This window comes from Alligator sinensis, unplaced genomic scaffold (genome assembly GCF_000455745.1).
Source record: "Alligator sinensis unplaced genomic scaffold, ASM45574v1 scaffold1204_1, whole genome shotgun sequence".
NCBI lineage: Eukaryota > Metazoa > Chordata > Crocodylia > Alligatoridae > Alligator > Alligator sinensis.
Genome location: NW_005842412.1, coordinates 343,822 through 363,677, shown reverse-complemented (window position 1 = coordinate 363,677; position 19,856 = coordinate 343,822). Strand labels below are relative to the sequence as shown.

At 42.8% G+C, this 19,856-nt stretch overlaps 1 protein-coding gene across 2 annotated transcripts in view; it reads right to left on the bottom strand.

The window, feature by feature from the left end:
* The window catches only part of DYM (dymeclin), a 373,790-nt gene that overhangs the window by 294,874 nt on the left and 59,060 nt on the right, over positions 1–19,856 (bottom strand). For both annotated transcript variants that reach the window (XM_006030025.2, XM_025211554.1), the window contains exon 6: positions 6,171–6,243. In XM_006030025.2, coding sequence (XP_006030087.1) covers positions 6,171–6,243 — 73 coding nt within the window. The remainder of the gene's footprint in view (positions 1–6,170; positions 6,244–19,856) is intronic.

The window sequence follows — 19,856 nt, the reverse complement described above, 5'->3', positions numbered from 1 at the left end:
ATTCACCTGATAAATCAGACTGGGGGAATACTCACTGGCAAATGAACCTAGAATTCACCTGAAAATCTGAAGTTACCGAAAGCCAAAAATGTTTTACCACCACCACATCTCTAGGAAACTGTATACAGTCCACAACAGAGACATGAGCTACGAGTTCCTTCTAGCTGATCACGCATCTACTAGAAAGTGACTTTCAGCAATTGATAAACAGAAAGGACCACACAAGGGGTGGCCAACACACAGCAAGCCTGCTACAAGTGGCACAGGCAGCTTGTGCGTGACACGTGGTGGATCAGGATGGGGACAGACAACACAGACACAGTGAGAAGGAGAAAGCAGAACAGCAGATGAGGCAGGGACCAGGAAAACGGAGTAGATCAGGCAGGGGAAGAGGATCAGAGTGGCAATCCAGGATGATGTGGGGCTAATTTGTGGCATGCATGCCTGTCAAAAAGATTGGCCCCCACCTAACTAAACTAAGAGCAGAAGCTCAATGAAGAATTTGTTCTGGGTTTGTTTTTGGTTTTTGTGTTTTTTGGGGTGTGGGGGGGAGTTATTTGTGCATTAAAGGAAATGGTTTTCCATACCACTCAGTCACGGCTGAAACAGCATTACATTACTCAAGATACCAAAATTTACATTTTAAAGTACATAATATTACATTTAAGATGTGGCCAATCCATTGGCACTTTAACATACTAGCTCAGGAAAATTTTGGCTAAAAAGGCTTAAGTTATAAGATGATGTTGCTTGTGTATTTCTTATAAACCAAAGCTATGAGCATAAAGAAATGACAGCATTTCCCACAGAGCTAGGCAGTTTTGAAAATGCTTAAAGACTTCACCAGGTCACTTCTCCCCACCTCCCTTCCTGCTATTGATATAATTGAGGGTTCAGATAGCTACTGCTATTCCTAACAAGCATATTCACAGGAAGGTAGAGATGCCAGTAGGATCTAACTGTTGAAATGGGTTAAAACAACCATGTTTTTACTGAAACAAGAGAATGCCATATTTTATCACATACACCTTGCACCTTCCCTGCCCCTCCCCACCCCCCAAAAAATAAATTGGGGTGTGTATTTAGCAGGAAAGCTGATTTTCTGACTGGGACAGACGCACCCTACACTGATTCCTTCTGCAGCTGTTGAACTACATTGCTATTCCACTGAGGGAGTCAATCAACATACTGTTCTTCTAGGTGTTCCTCTAGGTGTTATGTCTCTCCTTTTTAAAATTTTTCTGTCTGCTAGCTGCCCCTGGTCTCGCTCCTACTATTTCACCCTTAGTTAAGCAAGAAAGAGAGAGCGAGTCAGCTGAAGAGGAGGCTATATGCCTGCTCTATGCAGCCATAACTCTGGAAATCTCTTTTTTCTCTTTCAATCTACTGTTCAAAAACAAAGGTGCACATTATATCCAAGGTGCACTGCATGAAAGAAAATATAGTATCTGACACTGAACTTCAAACAACCATTCTGCCATCTAAGAAAGTTACAGGATTTCTGAATGTGGCTATATTTCTTCACCGAGTAGTTCCTTTAATCTATTCCAAACAAGAAGTGTAAAACTATGCCAGGAAGTACTGACAATGCCCCTTTGTTTTGCAGACAAGGTTCCTTGGGTGAATTTGATATCTTTTATTAGACCAACCCAAATAGTTGGAGAATAGTTATTAAGCAAGCTCTCGGGTTCAAAAACCCTTCGTCAGGCTCAGGAAGCTGCAGCAGTTGGTGTGTGCTCTTCCTGGATGGGATGAAAAGTAAAGAAGCCAGGGGCTGGGCTGGGCTGGGGAGTCAGTTGGCAGGCAGATTATAATGTATCAAAAATCCAATGTCTATGTTTAGTCCCTGATCTCTAGTATCCAGCAGGTTGATGAAATGGAGCTCATAGGCTCGTCTCTGGGATGTGTTGTGTAAGTTTCCCTTGAGGATCAGGACTGAGAGATGGGAGAGAGAGTGGCCCTCCTGTGAGAAATGTGCCCCCACCGGTAATTGGGTGTTTCTGTCTTTGATGGATTTCCGGTGTGCGTTCATTCTGGTGCGCAGTTGTTGTTTGGTCTCTCCTACATATCTTCCATCAGGGCATTTGGTGCATTGGATGAGGTATACTACATTCCTGGAGGTGCAGCTGTAAGATCCTGGGATGCTGATGGCTCTGTTGTGGGGTGTAGTAATAGTGGGGGTGGTGGAGATGTGGGGGCAGGTTTTGCATTTCTTGTCATGGCACGGTCTGGATCCTTTTGGTGTGTTCTGGGCTTGAGGAAGTTTGCTTCTGGTGATGAGGTTGGCGAGGTTCGGTGCTTGTCTGAAGGCTAGGATGGGTGGCTCTGGGAAGATCTTTTTAAGAATAGGGTCTTTTTCTAATATGGGTTGCAATTTTTGGAGGATTTTCCGTACAGGTTCAAGGGATGGGTGATAGGTCATAACCAGCGGTGTGCGATTTGTGGGTGTTTTTCTTCTGTACTGCAGCAGTTCTTCACGTGGTATCCAGGTGGCTCTTTCAAACGTGCGATCTACCTCTCTGGAGGAGTGTCCTTGCTGGGTGAAAGCCTTTTTAAGATTGGTGAGGTGGCAAGCCCGGGTGATCTCTTCAGTACAGATGCGGTGGTATCTGAGGGCTTGGCTGTATATCACTGCTTTTTTGGTGTGTTTCGGGTGATTGCTGGTTCTGTGCAGATATGTATGTTGGTCTGTGGGTTTCTTGTATACTGTGGTCTGTATTTTACCCTTCTGGAATTTTTCAGACAAGGTTCCTTGGGTGAATTTGATATCTTTTATTAGACCAACCCAAATGGTTGGAGAATAGTTATTAAGCAAGCTTTCGGGTTCAAAAACCCTTCGTCAGGCTCAGGAAGCTGCAGCAGTTGGTGTGTGCTCTTCCTGGATGGAATGAAAAGTAAAGAAGCCAGGGGCTGGGCTGGGCTGGGGAGTCAGTTGCCAGGCAGATTATAATGTATCAAAAATCCAATGTCTATGTTTAGTCCCTGATCTCTAGTATCCAGCAGGTTGATGAAATGGAGCTCATAGGCTCGTCTCTGGGGAGTGTTGTGTAAGTTTCCCTTGAGGATCAGGACTGAGAGATTGGAGAGAGAGTGGCCCTCCTGTGAGAAATGTGCCCCCACCGGTAATTGGGTGTTTCTGTCTTTGATGGATTTCCGGTGTGCATTCATTCTGGTGCGCAGTTGTTGTCTGGTCTCTCCTACATATCTTCCATCAGGGCATTTGGTGCATTGGATGAGGTATACTACATTCCTGGAGGTGCAGCTGTAAGATCCTGGGATGCTGATGGCTCTGTTGTGGGGTGTAGTAATAGTGGGGGTGGTGGAGATGTGGGGGCAGGTTTTGCATTTCTTGTCATGGCACGGTCTGGATCCTTTTGGTGTGTTCTGGGGTTGAGGAAGTTTGCTTCTGGTGATGAGGTTGGCGAGGTTCGGTGCTTGTCTGAAGGCTAGGATGGGTGGCTCTGGGAAGATCTTTTTAAGAATAGGGTCTTTTTCTAATATGGGTTGCAATTTTTTGAGGATTTTCCGTACAGGTTCAAGGGATGGGTGATAGGTCATAACCAGCGGTGTGCGATTTGTGGGTGTTTTTCTTCTGTACTGCAGCAGTTCTTCACGTGGTATCCAGGTGGCTCTTTCAAACGTGCGATCTACCTCTCTGGAGGAGTGTCCTTGCTGGGTGAAAGCCTTTTTAAGATTGGTGAGGTGGCAATCCCGGGTGTTCTCTTCAGTACAGATGCGGTGGTATCTGAGGGCTTGGCTGTATATCACTGCTTTTTTGGTGTGTTTCGGGTGATTGCTGGTTCTGTGCAGATATGTATGTTGGTCTGTGGGTTTCTTGTATACTGTGGTCTGTATTTTACCCTTCTGGATACTGATCCTTGTGTCTAAAAAGGGGATGTTGGTGTTGGAGTATTCTAAAGAAAGTCGGATGGAGGGATGGTGACTGTTGAATTTCTGGTGGAACTCAATCCGAGATTGCAGGTTCTCACTCCAAATGATGAAGATGTCATCGATATATCGTAAGTACAGCAAGGGTTTGATGGTGCAGTTCTTGAGGAAGTCTTCTTCCAGGTGGCTCATAAAAAGGTTGGCATACTGTGGGGCCATTTTAGTGCCCATAGCTGTTCCCATCATCTGGAGGAAGTGTTGATTATTAAAAGTGAAATTGTTGTGTGTGAGGATGAAGTGTATAAGCTCAGTGATATCTTTGGGTCTGTATTCTGGGTTGTAATCTTGTTCCTGTAGATATGTAAGGCAGGCATGGATGCCATCCTGGTGTGGGATGTTGGTGTATAGACTGGTAATGTCCATGGTGGCTAGGAGCGTGTTGCTGGGAAGGTGGGCTATGTTTTTAAGTTTCCGTAGCAAGTCTGTGGTGTCTTGGACAAAACTTGCTCTGTGGGTGACAAGCGGTTTTAGGATGGATTCAACAAAACCTGATATTTCCTCAGTTAGGGTCCCATGGTTGGATATGATAGGTCTGCCAGGGTTCCCTTGTTTGTGGATTTTAGGGAGCATGTAAAAAGTCCCTGGGTTAGGTAGCGGGGGGATCAAGGTCTGTAGTTTTTCTTGTAATCTTGGTGGAAATGATTTGATGGTATTGTTGAGTTTTTTGGTGAAAAGGGGAGTAGGATCTTCTTGTAGTTCTTTGTAGTAGGTGGTGTCAGAGAGCTGTCTGTTGGCTTCCTTTATGTAATCCTCACAGTTTAGGATGACTACGGCTCCTCCTTTATCTGCTGGTTTTTTTTCTATTTGGTGGTTAGATCTTAGAGATTCTATGGCCTTTTTCTCTGGTAGAGAGAGGTTGTTGTGGTGGCATGTGTTGCTGATTATTTCATTGTTCATTCTTTCCCTGAAGTAGTCAATGTAGCGGTCAAGGTTAGGGTTTCGTCCACTGCGAGGTGTCCAATCTGATGTTTTTTGGGGTTTTTTGGCATTGATCTTTTCTTGAATGTTGTCAGAGGATGAGTTGTTGTTGGGAGTGGGTTCAGTTTGGTCGTGGAAATATTCTTTGAGGCGCAGGCGTCGGAAGAATTCTTCTAGTTCTCCACATTGAAGTATTTTATTAGGGTGTTTTTCTGGACAGAAATTTAGGCCTTTAGAAAGGACAGATTTTTCAGTTTTGGTAAGCGTGTGTGGGGAGAGATATCAAATTCACCCAAGAAACCTTGTCTGCCTATATCCTTAGACCAACACGGCTACAACCTAAACCTTTGTTTTGCAGGCTGACACTAAATCATACCACTATTTCATTATACAGTAATGACTCAAAACACTAGTATATTATTGACAGGATTACAGTTAATTAGATTAATATTTCAGAAAGAATTGTATCTTCATCTCGGCAGTGAATGCATTTGTCAGCTTTCCAACCAAAAGAGCAATCAGCAATGTAAGAGAGAAATCAGCAATGTAAAAAATTAGGTCAGCAACAGAACTAAAAATTACACTGCAACAGATAACCTAATAAAAGCCAGATAACAACAGAAACTCTTTTAGGACTTCTATATTTTAATAGTCAGTTTGGTGTCTAGAGATCTAGAGAAGCAGTCTGCCCAAGCCCTTGAATTCTGAAAAATCAGTTCCACTGTAGTTCAAACTAGGAAGAGCAACATGATTTGAGTTTTAAAAAACCAGCACCAGGTATAAGTGCAAGGGAGACCAGGAATCTTTTCTCAGATCATCTTCCATCCCTGGTCTGTGAGCAAAGACAATCACTATATTGGCACTTTGAAAGTTTCACATCACCTGAAGTGATGACAGTTTTACCAATGTGGGAATAGCCATGCCTCTTACTTACTCAAACCATAATAATTATGATATCCCCAACTAAGAGAGTGCCAGCCTCAACTTTTCAAAGTGTGTGCTCTCCATATATCCCCAGCAGCACTGTACTGGCTCAAAATGAAACTATTACATAAAATGGGAAGGGCCAGAACAAACGGACTGAAGTGGGAAAGTAGCTGAACTGCAAAATATTCTGCTAACAAATATCTAGGGTCAGGTCCAGGAGACATCATATCACTATTTATTAAATGTAGACATGATGGTCTAGTATCCAAATAAAATGATTTTTCCAAACACAGCAAACCTTGGAATGATGGAAGAAGATATTCTGTTTGGAAGGTACAAATACCCAGTTTGGAAAAAATATTCTTACAGGTACTTACAGAAGAGGAATTTCAACAATGAGCTGGATGAGACAACATAGCAATTCTTCTATCAGATCTTCACATTCCACTCCTGAAAAAGAATAAGGAAATGTTACTCTGCTGCATTCTCAAAGCAAAAAAAAGAATGAAAGAAACTACAGCTTCAACTCAATTGCCATCTGGATCTACTTAATTAAGGCATTAAATATAAACCATTAAAGACAGTGGTCCCATCAAGACATTAAAAAAAAACAACAAACAAGTTGCTATCTAAGCTACAAGAGCTGCTGCAATTATTAAAACCAAAAGAATTAGGGTATTAAAACTCTTCACAATTATAGTATCAAATGACTAGTATGCAAACAAATGGATAAATTAAATAGGATGTTTACTGACAGGGAGCAAGCCAATACCTGGGACAGGCCAGAAGTAGACCCAGGTCTTGTTCAATACAAAAATTCTATCACTTTAACTATAGTCATATAGTTATTACTACAGGAAACAATAAGCTACACCAGTACAAGGCACCTTTCGACTTCTATGACTATAGCCATGTTAGGATTTGTTCCATGCCCACGTTACTGCCATCCAGTGCATGGCAGAAAGGTACACAAGTGTCATTTATTTACTTATTTTTTGTGGGGAAGCATATGTTGTTTTTTCTTGTTCATTGTTTGTCAGTTATTGTAAGTCACACTGCACATTTCTAAATAGGGTGGGATATAAATCTAAACAACAACAGGACAACTATTTCAGTTGAGAAATCACATCCCTAATCAACTTAAACAGGTACACAAATGTGTGAACTATGCCGCAGAACAGCTAGCTGTTTCCAGAAACCTGACTAAATTGTAGGGTTGATAAATATTTTTTTTAATTTATTTTTTTTTAATTTAAAATTAATATATAAAACTTTTACTTTAAAAAATAAAACCCATTTAAAAGAAATTTGCATTGATTTTATTAAGCTTAATTTTACTACACCATCATAAATCTTTGCATAAAATATATATTCTGAATCCAAAAATCCTCTAAAGTTAAAGGGCGTTTGAGTCTCCGTAAAAAAAAAAAAAATAACGAAGAGAAAAACATCCAACTTTTGAGGAGACACTTCAGAAATATTAATTAATATATTAGACTTTTATAATATTAGAATTATAAGTCTGTCTGTCTGTCTGTCCGTAGCGCTTTATTCGCACTCTGATTGACTGACGAAAACAGCCAATCAGAGTGCTCCAAGCGTGGGGGAGCACTGCCATGATTCCGAAGCCATGTCAAGAACCAGACAGACGATGGGGGAGCTGAGGCCAGGTCCCCTACCATGCTCCCTGCAAATACAGTGACAGCAAGGGGCGTTAGGTGGCGGCACTCCATCCCAGCCCCTTCCTCTCCCCGCCCCCGTTATTCTTGATGGGCAATTAGCTTGTATATTATATGCATGAATGGCTTTATCTTGTGGGGAACACTCACAGGCTTTGGTAGAGACTGAAAGTCTCCACCGAACCACAGAAAATGAGGGTTGGAAGGGATCTCAGGAGGTCATTTAGTCCAACCCCCTGCTCAAAGCAGGACAATCCTCAACTAAATCATCTCAGATAAGGCTTTGTCCAGCCAGGTCTTAAAAACCTCCAAGGATGGAGATTCCACCACCTCTCTCTGTAACCTGTTCCAGTGCTTTACTAACCTCCCAGTGAGAGCATTTTTCTTAATATCCAGCCTAAACCTCCCTTGCTGCAACTTGAGACCCTTGATCCTTGTTCTGTCATCTGCCACCAGTGAGAACAGTCCAGCTCCATTCTCTTTGGAAACACTCAGGTAGTTGAAGGCTGTATTAAATCTCAGTCTTCTCTTCTGCAGACTAAATAAGCCCAGCTCCCTCAGCCCCTCCCTCATAAGACATGTACCCCAACCCCCTCACCATTCTTGCTGCCGTCCGCTGGATTCTCTCTAATTTGTCTACATCCTTGCTGTAGTGGGGGACCCAAAAATGGACACAGTACTCCAGATGTGGAGATGTGGATTACTCCAGTGCTAAACAGAAGGCTAAATGTAGCCCCTACCTTCAACTCCAAGAGATACCATTTGATATCTCAGCAGGATCAGACTCCAGTTAGCATCTTAAAGCAGCTGCTTGACAAGTCAGTTAAAACTATATATCATTCCCCATTTCCTAACATATCAAAATGTAAAATTAATACAAATTTGAAAATATTAAGTTGACAATTGCTTTTGTTTTTGTATGACAAAAAACAGTGCACCAGATTGCTTAAATAAATTAATACAATTATAACACAGTCTCATGGATAACAAAAAGATGTACCCAGAAGGCTTAATTGAGCTGCAAATGTACATGCAGGACTGGTTATATCAACCAATAAGAATGCATCTTCCTTTAGAAGAAAACTGAAGTCCAAATGGAAAAACCACACTGAGGCTTTCCATTTGGCAATTTAAATCACTCGTTTAAAACTAATCCACACCAGAAGAATGAGCAAAGTGTCCAGATAATTAAAAAGTCTGCAAGTCAACCTGATTACTAGGTGTTTCAGTCACTCTCACTGATTGTTAACACTTCACATTTCACTCAACTTAGGAAATGAAGATGAATGGCTGGTCAGCCAACTTCTAGTACTGCATCCTATTGGAACCTCAGTAGTCCAGATCTAATTACTTTCATGGTATTCTGCGAGTCTATCACCCAGAGGCTTCTGAGCATCAAAACCATGACGAAGGCTTCTGTTTGCGGTTTTTGCTTGGCTGAATTTAATCTCTGTTTATTTTCTAGTTTTAAAAGGAACAATTCAAGCTTTTTATGACTATTTTAAAACTTGTGGCAAACATACCTTGGCCTTAAGACAGTTGCACTTCTTGGGATTACAAATCAAAATAAATAGTGTTTGGTTCTGGCACAATAAATACTGCAATATTCAAGGCTGCTGACAATACAGAGCAATATTTATATAACTTTTTTTTGCTCTCACAGTACCCCAAAGGTAAGCTAGCACTGCTTTCTAAACTCATGCTCTTATTTACTGACACAAGCCGCATGCCAGGATTGTGACAGAAAACAAATAATACTTGCATTTCCCACAAGTCTATTGTGCAGTAAACCCTAACACATCCTTGCACTGTCAGCAGAGGCAGAAGGTGAAATGGGCTAAAATGGGGATTTGCAACAATACAGAGAGTAAGTATAGGTGCATCAACTGTAGATACATAACCCCATTAACATAGGATTCCTGGTCTGTAGAGAAAAGCAGAAGAAAGATGCTACTAAATTCAGAGGTTGAGGTGAAACAACAGCTAGATCTTCTCCGGCTCCATGCCCCAGGGTGGACCAGAGTTGGAGCCCTCCTGGAGCCAGAGGGTAAGCAGAGAGTAGGGGGCAGACTGAAGCAGGGGGCAAGCACCAGAGAGGGAAGTGGTGAGAGGGACAGGCAGCAGGGGGAAAGGTGGGGGGCCAGGCGCCAGTAGACAGGGGTCAGGCTCCTTGACACCCACCATCAGCACCAGCCCCCTGCCACTGCAGCAGTGTGTATGTGTGCTGGGGGGAAGGCCAGGTTTAAAGAACTCTCCAATAATTAAATTCTACACATGCAAAATTATACAATTTTCCATGAATAGAATAATTATTGGAAGTTGTCTTAAATTCAAACCCATCTTGGAGTCAGGTAAATACTTCCACTGAATTTCCCATGAAAATACAGCTACAAAGAAAATAAACTCAGTAAGATAATATCATGGTTTAAAAACCACCTACAATGAAGACTCCTTTCATAACCCTAATTTACTGAATTATAGACAAACGCCAAGAGGTAAATACTTACCCTGTGTCAGCCAAAAATGGAATGGGCTCCCAAGGGAAGTGGTACTCTCCCCTACCCTGGGGGTCTTCAAGAGGAGGTTGGATGGGCATCTGGCTGGGGTCATCTGAACCCAGCCCTCTTTCCTGCCTATGCAGGGGGTCAGACTTGATGATCTACTGAGGTTCCTTTCAGACCCTAACATCTATGAATCTATAAATCTATGAACTATAACAGCTCTATTGAAGTTAATGGCGCTACGATGATTTAGACTAGCTCAGCACCTCTGGCATGAGGAAGCATCTTTAAACCAAACAATTTAGCTGGTTTATTAACTAACCTCACCTGAGCAATTCACCTGATTTATCAGTAGAAGCAGACAACAGGAAAGGTCATTTTTTCATCTGAGGTAAAAGAAACTTTCTAGATATGAGCAAAGGAACAAAGCAGACTTTTCAAATATGTGTTTTAAACAGCATACGCGAATCAGGATTTGCCTCCAAAGGAATATGGTCTACAGTTCACAACTAGGTCACTTATACAAGTCGCTCAACAGTTCTATTATCACTTAATATTTTTAATGAAAACTATACTGGTTTATAAAGCTTGGCATGAGCTTAGCATGAGCACTGGGATCTCCCAGTGTCAAAAACCCTGCCATGCTGCAAATCAGCAGTGCAGCAAATGTCTGCATGCGTAGTGCATGCGGTTTGCAGCACTGCAGATGGGTCTGCGGCACTGTAAACCACAGGCATATGCTCATCTGGATGCACCCTATGATATTCAATGCCATTTACTCCTAAGCAGTGTCAAATGTATTCCTCAGGGGTTTGTCCTTTTAAAATTTAACATTTTACATTACAGAAAGATGCATACAAATCTAACTTATGCTCATTTTTCCTTTTTTCAAAGTGCTGTTGAGTGGCTAGACAGCAAACAAATCCTACCCTTTACCAAATCAGATAAAAGGAAATGGAGCTTACAATACCTTTCCAAACCTTGGTGTATTTCATATTTTCAATTAGACATATCTTGCAACAAGCAAAACATTATAACCAAAGGTATGGCAGTGTTACTCTCTTTAACCTGAGTTTGCTCCTGATTTCAAGTCTAAGTTTTAGGAAGCACACCAGAGGGAATACTCACAATAATACAAAAGTATTTCTTTCCACAACTGAATTATTAAAAACACATTAAAATTGTCACCTAGTGAACTGCACATTCTAAAGGAAATCAGTTTTTTATCAAGGAAGCGTGGCTTCCTTTATGCAGAATCTCCCATGAGTAGCACAACGTAGCTCCTGTTCACTAGACTCTAAAATTGCTGAAAGTATTTAACCTTAAACTTAAAAACATTGCCAATAAGTGAAGCCTAAGTGAAGATATGAAAAATAATTCCCAAACTAAAACATTTCTAACTTCTATGAATTTTCAACCTGCTGACACTGCAAAAATTACTACAGTCCCCCAAACTGACAATATATTTTAAATTTTTTCCGTAGTAGGTGAGGGGGGGGAAACAAAGTCAAAGCATTTTTTTTAAAAACGTTTGCATCATGTAACACACATTTTGTCTGGTTATAGTCCAGCATGATTTCAACTAGCCAAATAAATCTACAGAACATGAAGAAGTCATTTTCCTCTATTTCACTGAACTTACATATGAGGAAAAGTACTGGTCTGAGGCAATTACAGTTACAATTATGGTGCAATTAATACAGTAACGGAGCCATAAATAGTAATAATACTACACGTGCAGTCAATTCAATCAATTAAAAAAATTAGACATGTGTAAGTCAGCAGGACTGAATGAACTTCATCTGAGAGTGCTGAAGGAGCTGGCCAAAGTCACCGCGGAACCCCTGGCAAAACTCTTCCACAACTTGTAGTGCTCTGGAGAAGCCCCTGAGGACTGGAAGAGGGTTGATGTTGTGCCCATCTACAAGAAGGGGAGGTGGGAGGACCCAAGTAACTCTAGGCCAGTTAGCCTAACTTCTATCTAAGGGAAAATCCTGGAAAAATTCATCAAGGAGTCTATCTGCAATAAGCTTACAGAAGGTAGGATTCTGAACAACAGCAAGCATAGCTTCATTGCAGGCAGGTCTTGTCTCACCAGGCTAGACATTAGAAGACACTATTTCACAGTCAGGGCAGCTAGGATCTGGAAACAACTTCCAAGGGAAACGGTGCTGGCTCCAACCTTGGGGGTCTTTAAGAGGAGGCGTGACAATTAATTAGCTGGGGTCATATAAGCCCAGTATTCTGTCCTCCCCAGGGCAGGGGGTCGGACTTGATGATCTACTTAGGTCCCTTCCAACCCTACATCTATGAATCACCAACCTCATCTCCTTTTACAACCAGGTAACTTACCACCTGGGCAAGAGAGAGGAGATTGACATTGTATACCTTGACTTTCAAAAAGCCTTTGCTCTGGTATTTCACGATGTCATCGTGAAAAAATTGGAGGACTGTGGGCTTAACTCCGAGACAGTTTCTCACCCACCTGACTGTCTCCGCGGTAGGACTCAGAGAGTTCTAACGAACAGATCCGTGTTGCCCTGGTAAGAAGTGGCCAGCGGCATCCCACAGGGGTCGGTGCTTGGTCCAGGGCTTTTTAACCTCTCTATCAATGATTTGGATGTGGGGGTAAAGAGCTCACTGGCCAAGTTCGCGGATGACACCAAGTTATGGGGAAGCGTGTCATGCTTGACGATAGGCTACAGATACAGGCGGACCTGGACAGGTAGCAAGTTGGGCAGATCGGAACCAGATGGAGTTCAACATCAAGAAATATAAAGTGCTCCACCTGGGGATGCACAACCCCCTACACACCTACAGACTTGGTGGCACCAAATTGACTAGCACCATGAATAAAAGGGACCTGGGGGTAATAATAGACCACAGTATGAACATGAGCAGTCAGTGTGATGCTGCAGTCAGTAGGGCAAACAATAGTCTGGCATACATCAACTGAGGCATCTCCAGCAAATCCAAGCAAGTAATTCTTCTGCTCTACTCAGCACTGGTGAGACTGCAGCTGGAGTACTATGTCCAGTTCTGGGCCGCACTTTAACAAGGACGTGGAAAAGCTTGAGAGGTCCAGAGGAGAGCCAGCTGTATGATCAGAGACTTGCACAGAAAGCCATATGAGGCAAGGCTAAGGGACTTGAGACTCTTCAGCCTGGAAAAGAGAAGGCTGAGAGGGGACTTGGTAGCAGCTTACCACTACATCAGGGGAGTATATCAAGGGCTCGGTGAACAACTACTCACTTGGGGACCCTTAGGGAAAACTAGGAGTAATTAGCACAAACTCCTGGAAGACCATTTCAGACTCAACATTAGGAAAAACTTCTTCACAGTCAGGGTGTCCAGGCTGTGAAATAAGTTCCCTCCAGAGGTGGTGCAATCACCTACCCTGGAAATCTTCAAGAGGAGACTGGACGATCACCTTGCTGGGGTCACTTAACCCCAGTTGTCTTTCCTGCCTGGTGCAGAGGGCTGGACCCGAGGATCTCAGTGGTCCCTTCCAGCTTCACAATCTATGAATCTATGAATTTATGGCACCATGAAGTGGGAAACCAGCAACAAAGATATTCCCCAAAATATGAAGACTCTCTTTGTGGCTCATTTGTATGGCAGCATAAATGGAACTTGTAACAACCCCATGCCAATGCTGACAATCAACTGTCACAAGGACCCCAGGATGGGAAAGAGGCTTCCCAATGCCAGGGTCCTGTGATTTCTAAAAAATGCAGTTGCGCAGTTCCAGGGCTGTCCAGGGGCCGGGCCAAAAATCAACTGTCTGTCTGCCCAAGTCCAGATAGTATGGCGGGGTCTCAAACTGGCTCAGTACAGTCCAGGGCATAGAGGAAGACCTGGGACTATCCAGAACCAGATCCAGCAGCCAGCTGATTGCCAGTCCCAGCCCTGATAGCGGGATAAGGGTGGCACAGCTCTGCAGTTGCAAGATTGGAATTGGAGTAATTTTATGCCCCATCCTAAATATCACATCTCTTGCCATACTGACTGGGATGAGGCATAAAATTCCTCTGATCCAATCACACCACAGTTCTCACACCTGCCAGGGGCCTAACTCAAGCCCTATGGAAGAAGTTACTTTTTTTTTTTTTTTTTTAATTTATAATCAAATGTCATTCAGTTAAAACAATGTATCATTTTCTACACTGGGACACATGCATTTTTGTTTAATTCTCAACTCGTCAAGACAATTAAACGGATAGATGCCAAATCTATAACGTGAGAGAGCTATAAACGTGGAACACTACGTATTTTCAGAAACAATGACTTTTCAATAGCAGGATAGAGACAATACACAAAATACTCATTCGTGTTAAAAGATTACAGATTTGAATCAAGGAAACGCATAACCCCTCGGGTCAAATCAGCAAGGGCTGAATCTATCCAGATAACATTAGAACTGACTTACACTGAGGGAAAGCAAAAGGTAACGTCTCATTTTTGCTACCTCCTGAAGCAATGCCATATACATGCAATTAACAGGGTGAATGCAAAATTAAGTCAGAGTAGGCTGAAACACCATATTTAATGGAGGCCACGGAAAGTCTTCAAGTGTAGGCTACTGATAGGCTTGTGATATGAATAATTCTTGGCATCTAGTATCTTCAAAGCCAACAAAATTGTTGGTGGAAACATCCACACGGGGCCCGACAGGCTAAAGGTTTTACCCAAAGCAAACCAGCCTTTTTCTACAATGTCTTGTTAACACCAGTGCACCTCCAACAGTGGCAGCAAACCACAGAGTACAGCTCTCAAGCCAACAAGCAGCCAGAATTTTAAGCACTTGGTTTTCTAAGTTTGCACTAAATTGATGCAGCCAGCTACTGGTTTGCTAGTGCTCCTATGGAGTGCATCAGGAGACAGCCTCAATCCCAGCTGCTGCCCGCTTCTCTGCCTTACTGCACCATATACTTTCCTCTGCAGCAGTCCTAGGAGATAACTGAGTATGAAGACCAAGACTGAAATAAGTGTTCCCAGTTTCTGGTAAACTACGGCTTAAAATCCCCAACTATAAAAAAAATTGTAAGTACAGAATGAAGCAAGAAAAGCCACATTGTCATCCTGATGCAAAGCATGCAACCAGAGACGCAGGGAACAGGAAGAGCGCTCTGTGGTTCATCTGTTTGGTGGCGGGGCAGAAGGAAGGGAGTTGCACAGATACACAAATCTGTTTGGTTTAACCTTTAAGACCGACAAAAAGCTTTGACATCCCTATGTTTTGGGCTGCATCCCTGCATCAGAACCATTTGCCCTGATACAATGAGGATGAACTTCCTACAGGAATCTCTGACAGCATTTTCAGAGAAACAGTAGGCTTTTTCCTTTGGCCTCTTTGTTCCATGAGCAATTTAGCAGGGGTGGAGGTTGCTATAAGAAACCAAATTCAGTGCTGATTAACAATTCTAAGAACATCAATTGTTAATTGAAAGAGTAAAAGGTTCTACTTCAGATCAGGGACCTCACTGAAATATATATCAACATAAGGTTTGAGGGAATTCTGTGCTTATGAAATCACACTGGACCTGAGCTGGGTCACTGCAACCAGCTGCCAGAAAAAGTTATTGACCATTGGATAAGAACCTGATAAAATGTCAACTTTATTTACATTGTCATTCACTGACTTAGACTGAGTTAAAAACATTAAAATTTTCAAGATTTCACCCCTGCAGATAGTAAGCCATCACCCCATTCTTACGTCACAAGTTGCCCAGTCCCCTATAAAATGTTAGCATTACATTTCAACTAGTATGCTTGTAGTGGCTAAAACGTCATAGGAAAGAAATATCAAGAGGGATTTAGAATCTTTGAAAGCCATGGTTATTATTTCATTTTAATCTAAAAAAACCCCCTACTATACTGTTCAAAGTCTCCATAAGAAAATTGCAGCAACCAAAAAACTTCATAGCACAACCCTGACGAGCTCATCTGCACAGTCAAAAACCAGGACCTCTGGGCCTAAAAGCATAATGCTCTGCTGTTTGTACTGAAGTATGAGGTCCACCAGTTTGAAAGTTGTCTGACCCACAGCACACTAAAACACCACATTCTTAACATGTCTTCCAGTTTCTTTCTTCACACCCCAGGGCCACTGCCTGCGCCACGCAGCTACAGCCAGTGGACGGTCCCCACACCATAGCTGCTCCCCATACTATGCTACCCCATGTGCTCTGCACAACACCCTGGGGCCACTCCACATGCCAGGCAGCCGAGCACTCACCATGCCATGCCCTGTGGCCGCATGTCAGCCCCACCCCACGCAGCCATGTGCCCCATGCCACACCCTAGGGCTGCTCCCCATGCCATACAGGCACAGCTACTGGGAGCCCATGCCATGCTCCGTGCCACACCACTCCCCGGCAGCAGCCAACAGACATTCCCTGCGCCATGGCTGTTCCCCATGCCACTCCCTGCAGTTGTGCACCACGTCACCCCGCACACCCTACACCACACCCTGTGGCCACTCCCTACACCCAGCAAGCACTCCCCACACCACACCCTGTGGCCACGCACCACCACCCCCCCCACACACAGAGCCATGCCCCACGCCCCCCCACACGTCCTGCGCCACACCCCAGGGCCACTGCCCCCCCCATGCCCCCCCCCCCCCACCACGTGCCCTGCGCCACACGCCGGGGCTGCTCCCCACACCATGCAGCCAGCAAGCACTCCCCATGCCACACCCTGTGTGGCCATGCACCAGCCCTCCCCTGCGCAGCCACTCACCACGCAGAGCGGCTGGAAGGGGGGGGTGGAGTGAGGCATGACCCAGAATGGCAGGGGGAGCAGGGCAGGACCCAGAGCAGCAGGGCTAGGGGAGGGCACAGGGCCAAACGTGAGTCTCTGTCCCCGCCTCCCCCAGCCCATCATTCACGACGGGCATTTTGCTAGTACGCACGCACGCACGCACTTTGGACAGCTATATGCTGATACAGCTATACCAAGGACTATAAATAAAATTCTGCTATTTTTTTTCCTAAGCAGCACATATTATGTCCAAATAAAAGAGGTTTTTCTTTTATTTTTAATATATACTTTAGATAACACTTGAGTTGTTTAGTTTTCCAGCATCTTAAAATGTACACTCTTCTATGTATAATGCCAATAATATGTAAAACTGCTGAAGACCCCCAAATCATGGACATACACACAGACATTAGACATGTCTCACAGGACCCCTGTGAGGCTTGTAAGAATTATCCCCATTTACAGATAGGAAACCTGAGACAAAGAAGCAACTGGCACAATTCCACAGTGTAGTGGTGACAAAGTTAACAAAGCAGCCAGATATCTCAACTCCCCGTCTGCTGGTTCGGACCAACAGACCACACACAAACACACTCTTCATTAAGAGAATTCTGCTCATCTAAGATAATTCTAAAGCAAGTTTGACAGCAACATGTACAAACTTATCGCTAATGCACATCACTATAACTTACAGTCCAGCACTATTAAAGACTGTATAAATGCAGACATCTGTATACAGATGGTATCTCACTGACACTAGTAAGTTTTCAGACTTTTAAATATGGAACTCTCTCAAATGTCAAAAATATAATTGCTGTGGTTTTGACTACTAAAACACAACAATTAAGTAATACTTTCCTTATCTGGCATTTTGCTGTCTGTTTTTACTGTGCTGTGTTATACAACTAAGCAGTATCGTTTTACCAGGTAGAAACCCATATTCAGTCTGCAGTAATAGTTTATTGTAGGCAGGCACTGCTTGTTTAATGCATCAGCTAGCTGACCTCATTTTTAAAGATTACTCATCACAGCTTAAAGACATTAAACCATTTCAACACGTAGCTGTTAATCTTTTGGCACCAGAAGTCTGATTTCCCCAGAGCAAAGACAGGCGCCAAGGAGTTAAACAGATCTTAATGAATGGTTTTCACTAGTCTGTGCATAAACTATTATTATACATTCTCAACACATGCCCTTCCTGCAAGGACTGTTTGAGGGTAGCCCATGTTCAGATAGTTGTGGAGGCTCTTCCACAACCCACACACGTCGTATTAGAACTCTGACATCAGCCATTCTTTGGGAAGAAACCAAAGTAATTGGTTCGATGCAATAAGCCACATGTGATTAGAATCTCAACCATATCTATACAATAAAGCCAGGAAATTCAGAGTCAAGGTTCCCATGCTAACCATGACTCTGCCTCCTTGTGTGTGCACTGAAAGCATCTTGTTATGTGACAGCTAACGCAAGTCCTTGTTTGGTAAATAAAGCATTGTAACGAGGATTGCTCCCTCTAGAACTGTGAATGCAGTGCAAACATATCCAAACGCACTCAAAAGGCCCTTTTGTGATACAGACCTGGAAGTGATGGGGAGAAAGTTGCTAAAGGAAGCTCAGCTCTTTATTTTCTTACTTTTCCACAGGCTCTCTGAAGTGTTTGGACAGAACTTGCATTACAGCTGTAGTAGGTTGTAAAATCCACCCCCCCAAACAAAGCAGAATTGCTCCCTAGGGCACTTTTTCCAACTGAGTGCTTTGTTCAGTGCAGATTTAAACATCCCAGGCAATGGGTTTCTATCCCTCCCACTGGGAGACTATTTTACCTTTTAATGGATCAAACTTTTCTAGTATTCAACCTAAACTTACTTTCCTACGCTTTTGTCAAAAGAAAAGTTTTTCTTCATTCTCTGTGACTGAAAGGACACAGATTCCTCCTGAGCTTAAGGGTATTTTAGTCAAAATTTATGCCCCATCTGAACCCTGCAAAAAATCTCAAAATCTGTGTACATTAAAAACTGGAAGAGACACTAAAGCACAGAATTTCCAGAAGTGGAGATCAGAATAAAGGACAAACACCCACATCCATCTCCTTCTCTTTGGCAACAAGAGAGACTTTAGACAAAATTACTGCACCAAAGCATATTCCACTCCATCTGAATTTACCAAAAATACCCAGTTCATACTCTCAGCTATGCTGGATGGGCTGTATTTATACAGTTTCTGGATATCAGTAAGAAAAAAAGTTTGCACAATAGCTGGCTTGTGCACTTAACCTAAAGTTTTCCTTCTCAGGACATTTCCCAGCTTCCAAATGTGGATTACTATAGATCTCCCTGAACCCACCTCAAGTGAGCAGCATGACTGCCAAAACACAAATGGGCAACTCCACAACCAAGAGAGAATGGAGAGAAAGAATATGGTACATATTCATCATAGAAAAGTTATATCTGCTTTGCTAAAAGACAAGTATCAAAATTTTTATCCCATCTGGTTGCCATGCTACAACTAACTCAAGAGAACTATAGAAGAAAAACACCACAAGTACACTACACTGGAAAATAAGTCTATTAAAAATGGAAAGACAGCACGAGACATAGTCCTGTCCTCCTTCTCAGCAAGACCAAATAGGCAGCACCTTTGAAACATTTGCATAGCTAATCACATTTTGCACCACAAGAATGTATTTTAATTATATGATTCTTACATACATGTCAATATGGTCATGTGGTTGTGTTAATGAAAAGCAGGGAAGGGGAAAGCAGCACAGGAAGTGTTACCAACTTCGTTTATTAATGGGTCAACTGTATTCACAGTGCTGCTTTGTTCCTCCCCTTGATATTTTTGTAAAAGCTCTTCTTATTGTATTCCTCAGTTTTGTTTTATTACGAAATTATATTCCTTTTTCACACACAATTCTAAATCCCTTTTAAAGCTCAGAACAGCTCTGCACTATATCATTTATAAAACTAAGAGGAGGAATTCCAACCACATAGGCAGGAAAGGAGTCCAGTGGCTGCATTCTTGAAGCACAAAGATACCCGTGAAGCAGAATGTCTTTCCTTAGATGCTTCCCGTTCACGTTCTGGCAGAAATTGCCTCTATTTCTATTCTGAACTTG